The sequence below is a fragment of the Pteropus alecto genome, unplaced genomic scaffold, assembly GCF_000325575.1.
Source record: "Pteropus alecto unplaced genomic scaffold, ASM32557v1 scaffold45, whole genome shotgun sequence".
NCBI classification, from domain to species: Eukaryota; Metazoa; Chordata; class Mammalia; order Chiroptera; family Pteropodidae; genus Pteropus; species Pteropus alecto.
In genome coordinates this window covers 28904139-28911651 of record NW_006442491.1, presented here as the reverse complement: position 1 = coordinate 28911651, position 7513 = coordinate 28904139, and the positions used below count along the sequence as shown (strand labels likewise).

The window sequence follows — 7513 nt, the reverse complement described above, 5'->3', positions numbered from 1 at the left end:
TCTGCTGCCAGCTGCGTGGTTGACCTTGGCAAAGCCCCTCATCTTTTAATCTGTTTGCTAGGTTATAAAATGAGACCGCTGGACTCTGGCTTCAGATATCTTCTGTTGGCACGTGTTATTAGTCCCTTTAGAGCAAAATAGCACCTACCCCTATTCCACGGATAGCATCTCTAAGCCTGCAGGCACCAACTCCAGGTGCCCACCTTCACGGCGCCAGCGGTGTCTGTGGGACCCGGAACCTCTGCCTTATTCACCTGGTGGTTTCTGTTGTGCATCTGCGAGAAGGACAAAGACACAGGGAGACCCCGAGGGCACAGAGAGGGTGCCTGTGCATGCACACGCATGTGCATACACGTTCCCTGGGCAGGGGTGGGGTGAGCTGAGGAGAACAGACCACATGCTTAGCCAGGAGCAGGGTGGGGTCCCTCTCTGGTCAGGGATGAGCCTGGCTGCTGGGTGGCCTGGTTCTTCAAAGCCACCCCAGACTGAATGGGTCTTGCTGAAGAGTGTGAGGGAAGAGGGGGCTGTTGGCAACCACCCCCCCCCACACACACACACACAGACGCACTCAGGAATGAAGACCCACAACCTCCTGCACTGTGGTCCTGTCTTAAAGGGCTCCTGCTTATTTGGGAATTCACCTGTCCTCAGGGGTCAGGCCAGAGCGAGGCAGAGAGGGAGCTTCTGGAGCTGAAGAATTTAATTTCCTGCATCTTCCCATCAGCGCACCTCCCAGAGCTTCTCCCAGTTCCCCTGACTTGCTGTACAAGGGCACCTAGTCTCATCTAATGCGGCCTTTAGGGACCCCCATCCTTTTACGTCCCAAATACGCATCTCACGAGGTCTGATCTTGGCCATGCTGCTAATCCCTGGTGTGACCTTTACTGCCTATCCTCTCCAGGAACCTGGTATAAATGTGAAGGGTTAAGGATGACCAGGTGACCACAAAGGGCGCTGCTTGTGAACAAATCTTGTTCAGCCACAGTTTTGCTGCTGGCTTCATACCCGCCTCCTCTTAGTCTTTATTTCACCAGTGTAAACAGAGGTAGTTACCATCGACCAATCAGTGTGCTGATTCCATGGGTTGTTTTGAAACACCCCTTAGCACTTTCACACGCTGAAAGAAAAGCAAACGAAGAAGCAACATTCCATGGCTCCTGGGGCAAGAAGGGGGATGGAGGGTCTTAGCCTGAAACAGTCCCGGGCATCTGACCCCAGCCCCTATCTTGAGGACTTTGAACTTTGACTCACCACAGCCAGTCTGGTGTCTTTCCTTTTTGGGCTGATTTGACCTCCACTGAACAGGGCTCCTTCTACCTGGCTAGGCAGGGCACTCTATGTGCATGTGTATATTATATGTATGTGGTTAAAGATTCAGGTGACCCATGCTTGGGTTCTGGTCCAGTGCGGCCATGTTTCTGCCCGTGTGAACTTGGGCAAGTGATTTGACCTTTCTGAGCCTCCACCTCCTCTTTCCACTTCTGCAAAAAAAGACCTACTAGGAGGACCTACTTCATGCTAAGTGCTTAGTTTAGCTAGTAAGCCACGGCAGTCCTGCTGTCAGGTTCCGGGCCCCAGAGAAATTTTCATCAGGAGAACAGGTAGGAGCACAAGGACCCTGCTCTAGGTATAAGCAGCTTTTGCTACCACGGAGGAACCTTATTCTTGAGCTGCCAAACCAAAGCCACAGGCACGGGACTGTGTGCGGGGGCTGGTATTCCAATGCCAGCAGCTCAACAGCTCCCGATTCCGGAGTCATGAAGTCATCCCTACCCGGGGCTTAACCCCTTCTGGCTCCCACCCCCATGTGTGCCAGGCTGTCGGCAGAGTCTCCTCTCCTGCGGTGAATGTGTGTGCCTGTGCCGGGAGGTGCCTGCCCACTGCCTTCCTCCCCTCCTGACCCTGCTGCTTTCCGGGAATGCAGCCTATGCCCTCGTGGGGGTGGAAGAGGGCTTGATAGTCAGGTTCCACCCGCCTCTCCCCAGCAGCCAGTGGAGGCAGTACAGGAGGCGCCTGGGCCTCTCCTGCGATGGTGACCTTGTCTTAGGAACGGATATTCCATCTCAGGCTCCCCTCTGTGTCACTGGTGGTTTCATCTGGGTAAAAGACAGCCTAGGGCAGTCAGAAACAGAGATCTGGCCTCTTTCCTCTGTGACTTCTGTAGCTAATTCACTGTGTGAACTTGGGCAAGTCACTGTCCTGTTTGGGGCTCAAATCCTATGACACAAGACCTCTCCAGTAGTGGTGTTTTGTAGTTCTGTAGTCCTGAGCAGAGCCCCTGCAGTTAGAGGCTCTGAGAGTGTGTTGGGGAGGGATGTGTATTGAACTTAATTGAAACCCTGACTTCTGACAATAGTAGACACTTAAAATTTTGAATTAATTAGTGAAATAATGAGCTTGGCCCAGGGCTGCTATTCAGGAGGCAGACAGAACCCCAGCCCAGGAGCTAAGAGAAAGGATGGTAGACATTCCAAACGCTTCCTACCCTCCTGAGTTCTAGGGCACAGGGCAGAGTAGCTGAGGTTCTATAGGACCTTGGGGAGGTTCTTTGCTTCCCTGGACCTTTGGTATTTTCCTTTTGAAAGCTTCTCAGTGGGGTGGACCTAAGATTCTGCTGTGACCAGCAGGAACTGTGCCTCTCTGTGTCCTGCATGGTGTTGGGGCAGACTAGATCTGTGGGAGATGTTTAGAAAGCTGAACGCAAGAGTGTGCTTATGCGTGCACTCTGAGTCACCAGGCTGGGCAGCGCCCTGACCTGAGGCTGTCCTTTGGTGTGGGTGAGCCAGCCCTGCCTGTCCCAGCTTTGCCTGACTCAGCTGGGAAAGGTGTCCCATTGGGGACAAGACCAGAGCCAGCAGCCCTCTCTGCTGTGAGTGAATCAGCAGCAACGGCATTCCAGAACCCTGGCACGGCGTATCCTCTGGCCGGCCTGTGTGGGTGGGGACGCTGGCTCTGAAGTCAGGCAGCCCTACATGGAATTCTCACTCCTCCATCTGCTATTCGTGCCATCAAAAGAAAACGATTTCATGTCTTTAATGCCCACTTTCCTCACTTATACAGTCGGGGTGATGACGTGCCTTTAGAATTACTGAGAACAGGGCCTGGCACATAGCAAGTGCCTAGTAAATGGAACCTAGTACTATATTTATGTTCTGATTTTTACTGCCTTTATTATTTTTATTATCCCAGAATGGAAAAGAGATTTGCCTAAGGTCACACAGCAAATTAGGGGCCAGGAAGGGTCCGGGACTCCAAGCTCTGGCCTGGTCTCTATCTAGCACCCTAGTTTACCTTCTCGAATACCCATTTCACTGCCTTTCGGGGCTCAGGGACTGTTGCAGACCATTAAGGGGGCTATTGGTTGATGTGGCTGCTTTTTTCACCCTAGATCCGAGAGACCGAGGTCATCGACCCTCAAAACCTCTTAGAAGGCCGATACTTTTCCGGAGCCCTACCAGACGACGAGGATGTCGCGGGGCCCGATCAGGAACCCGATGACTTTGAGCTGTCTGGCTCTGGAGATCTGGGTACGGAGGGTGTGATGGTGGGGGGCGTATGATGGACAGGCCTGGGGCATGGGGCTGGAGGAAATTGTGGCCTCTCCTAGGAGGGTGACCGCACCTTGGATTTTTGTGGAGATTTTTCTAGAGTGCCCCATCCCTCTCAGATAAGAGGAAACAATAGTAATGGATCAGCCCTTTCCATCCCTGAGACCGTTCCTGGGCTAGTTGTTTGTAACTAGGTTTTCTGAGCACCTTGCTAAAGGGTAGGGTGGGGTGGGGAGGAGAACCGATAGAGGGTTTTTCTTCCTTTGAAAAGGAAAAAGACATGGTGGCCTGCAGGGGCAGAGATGTGGGTGCCCAACCAAGAACAAGCCCCTGCTTCAGAGGGGGATGGGTGAAGATGCCCAGGCCTCTTGGGGCTGGACCTGGGGCTGGTGCTTTACCTGGTTTTCTGAGACTTTCTGGCCTCAGCTTCTGGGCCAGACAGAGCTACTAGGAAACATCCCTCCTACACGTAGAGCAGTGAAATAATTCAAAGTTCGAGCTTTGAAGTCACATAGTCTTGAGTTCACACCGCTAACCTCTGGCCTCAGAGACTTGGTTTCCGAGTCTGTAAAATGGAAACAGGACAGTACATCAGTGTCGTGATTGGACCAAGTTGAAGCTCTGTGCCCACCCAAGCACTCAGTAAACGTTTTGATATTGTAATTTCTAATATTTAATATTGCAATCTAGAATCCTGCTTTCTTAAATGAGTCCTCTGGAGATCTTGTTAAAATGCAGATTCCGGTTCAGTGGGACCTGGCATTCTGCAGTTCTAACCAGCTCATCGGTAGTGCTGTCGGTTGCTGAATCCACCCTTTACTGAGCAAAGGTTTGGAGCTGACAAAGCACCTGCCCAGCTGCCAGCTCCCCATTCCTGGGAAAGAGCCTGGGGGGCAGGGGTTAGGAGCCCTGTTTTACAGATGAGGTGACTGAGGCTGGGGTAGGGATGACTTGCTGGACGTTGAGCATTTGGAAGCTGCTGATAAGTTAGGACTCCCGCCAGCTGTGGCTACAAGGGGAAACTGACCTCACACTCATACATCCTTTTTGAATTTACAGATGACTCAGAGGACCCCGAGGTTTTCCCCAAAGTAATCCAACCCTTGGTAAGTAGCTCCATGCTTTGCCTCTCCCCTGCCCCTCTGTAACACCTGTTGAGAGGGGCAGAATAAATGAGGGTCTCACCTCCCTCTGCAAGAAGGCTTTTAATTGTGGCCCTGGCCTCTTCCCGGGCAGGCACCACTGTGGTCGTTGGTACACTATCCCCGCTGCAAGGATAAATCACTGTCAACACTTAGATATGTTTCCAGCCCCTTTTCTGTCCTTTTATAGGTATTTTCCAACATAAATATCAATTATATGCACAGTTATATGTATGCCATCTTTCACTTAAAATGGTCATATTTCTCCACATAATTAAGTGTTTTTCCTATTTTTTAAGCTGCATAATTATAGTTCACCTGATTTCCCTGATTAATGGAAAATTCTGAAATTATAGCGGCATGGCAAGCATCTTACATACAAATCTTATATACAAATCTCTGATTAGCTCCTTCCGACAGAGTCTCAGAGGCACATTGCTGCCTTAAATGGCAAGCAGCTTCTGCAGCTTTACCAAACTTCCCTCCAGAGTGGTTACTCTAAGAATAGCCGCCAAGCAGCAGTGAGTGGGGTCACCTGCTCCCCTGTCCCCCTTGGTCACATAATTTGTCCTCATTTGGGGACAGATCTGCTGGAAAGGTTGCAGGGAAGGGTTTGACCGTGTAATTGTTGAGGTTGCTGATTTTTGCCCCAGGACCACCTTCACCCATCCCCCTCTGAAGATGGCAGAACCAGATTCCCTGCCTGGCCGAATGTCCCTGTCCCCTGCCCTGGGTTGCTCCCCAAACCGTGCTGAGTCTTTGTCCCCTCTCGTCCTCCCTCATTCAGGTGCCCCTGCATAACCACATCCCTGAGAGGGCGGAACCTGGGAGCCGGGTCCCCACCGAACCCAAGGAACTAGAGGAGAATGAGGTCATCCCCAAGAGGCTTCCGCCATCCCTCGAAGGCAACGAGGATGTGTCCAACAGAGTGTCCATGTCCAGCACTGCCCAGGCCGGCAACATCTTTGAGAGAACAGAGGTCCTGGCAGGTAAGGTCCCTGCTCCTCACAGGGTACCCCGAAGAGGGGAAGTGTTCAGTGCTGCAGGCAAGGACACCTTAGCCCATGCGGCTCCTTGGGGCCCCTTCCTTACAGCCACACTCAGAGTGTCCCAGCCTTGAAGGACTACACCTGGGGGGTGGGGCTCTGACTGTGTGCAGCCTGGTGGAGAGAAAGGAAGAACTGTACATCAAAGGCTTCTAAAGAATAGACAAGCTGAGTCATTCACTCACTTTAAGTCCTCCTCTTTACTTTCAAAGCATTTTTACTACGTGGGTTTGGTACCTGGGGAGTTAATTATTAAAAGTTAACATTCTTTGAAAATCTCCCTTGAAAGCCCAGAGGTTCCTTTGTATTGGGTTGGCTTCCCCTTCCCCCTGCTTAACAGCCTTCTGACTATGGCTGAGAAGCTTTTGAACCTCAGCAGAAATGAGCCTCAGTTTCCGCCTCTGTAAACGGGTACGGTAATACCTCCTTGGGTTGGTATAACGACTCCCTGAAAAATAGAATCTGAAATAACTTGGCAAACTGTAAAGGGCTGTTCTGATTTGTTAGTTTGATGTGTTAACCTAAAAGATATAAGGATGGACCAGCCTAGTGAGTGGGCACCCTGGGCCCAAACTGGGTAACTCCTGTCTCCTAGTAACCAGCCGGCCCAGTAGCTCCCAGGAGGCTCCAGGTACAGAGAAGGAGCCCTGTGTCCTGCCTCCATCAGGACAGATAAAAGATCTTGCCTGCATCTTGCAGGTGAGGCTCCCTGGGAGTATAACCCCAGGTGACTTTGGGTCCAGCTCAGCCCTTACCCTGGCCTCCTCATACCCTCTCCCCACAAGCCAACATTGTTTTTACTCTTCCTGCACTACTTCCTGCATGATGAGGTGGTGTTGGGTGCTGTTGAAACTGAGGGGCCGTTAGAGACCATTTAATTCTATAAGTTTCAAACTATTTAGAAGTATTTTAGAGGTAAAGCCTCCCCCATCTTCAACCACGGTTTCACTTCCAACTGGCAGATGTGGGATTTATATTAAGGTTTTGCTTGACTAAGTGTTCTATTTTTAAAGACAATTTTTCCCCCTTAAAACCTTAAAAGTGGTTTTAAAAAACCACTGATCTAGTCAAAACAACTGTCATACATGGGGACACTATGGTCCAGAGAAAGCAAACCACTTGCTTTGGGTCAGGTATCAAGAGACAGAACTGAGTCATTCACTCGCCTTAAGTCTTTCTCTCTTATTTTCAAGCATTTTCACCACCTGGGTTTGGTACTTGGGGAGTTAATTATTAACAATTAATATTTGAATCTTCTAGTTTAGAATTACACAAGTCTAACACCTTCATGGAGGTTAACTGAGCTAGCTGAGGTGGGACCCTCCATTCCCACCTTTTACGCAGCACCTGAGAATTGGGTTTATCTAGTCCTTTCTATTTGTCTTATGATTCACATTGCTCCCCTCATTTGAGTCCCCACAACAATTCTATCAGACAGGTATGGTTATTGATACTTTTACAGATAAGGAAATTGAGGCCCCGAGAAGCCAAATAATTTACTCAAAGTCACAAAATCAGGAAATGGTAAACCTGGCATTTGAATTTAGGACCACAGCCATTTCTGAGACTGTACTTGAACCATGACCTTGTGGGCAGTCCCGGCACAGACCTACCAGAGGAGCTGGGGTCATCAGAGGGAAAGGTGATTGGTGACGAGAATGGGGTTGATACCTGATATCCCCTGTGCTTTTCCTGGCATCACCTGGGGGCCTTTGTTACAGCTTTTGCATAGAGTTTTAGCCAAGAAAGAACCTTACTTGGCTCTTGTGCCCCGATT

The 7513-nt window shown here is 50.3% G+C and overlaps 1 protein-coding gene across 1 annotated transcript in view; it reads left to right on the top strand.

Annotated features, from left to right (window-relative positions):
- SDC4 (syndecan 4) overlaps positions 1-7513 on the top strand; it is a 20305-nt gene that overhangs the window by 11411 nt on the left and 1381 nt on the right. The window contains exons 2-4 of the mRNA XM_006921850.3: positions 3389-3527; positions 4608-4654; positions 5478-5679. Of these exons, the coding sequence (XP_006921912.1) occupies positions 3389-3527; positions 4608-4654; positions 5478-5679 (388 nt within the window). The remainder of the gene's footprint in view (positions 1-3388; positions 3528-4607; positions 4655-5477; positions 5680-7513) is intronic.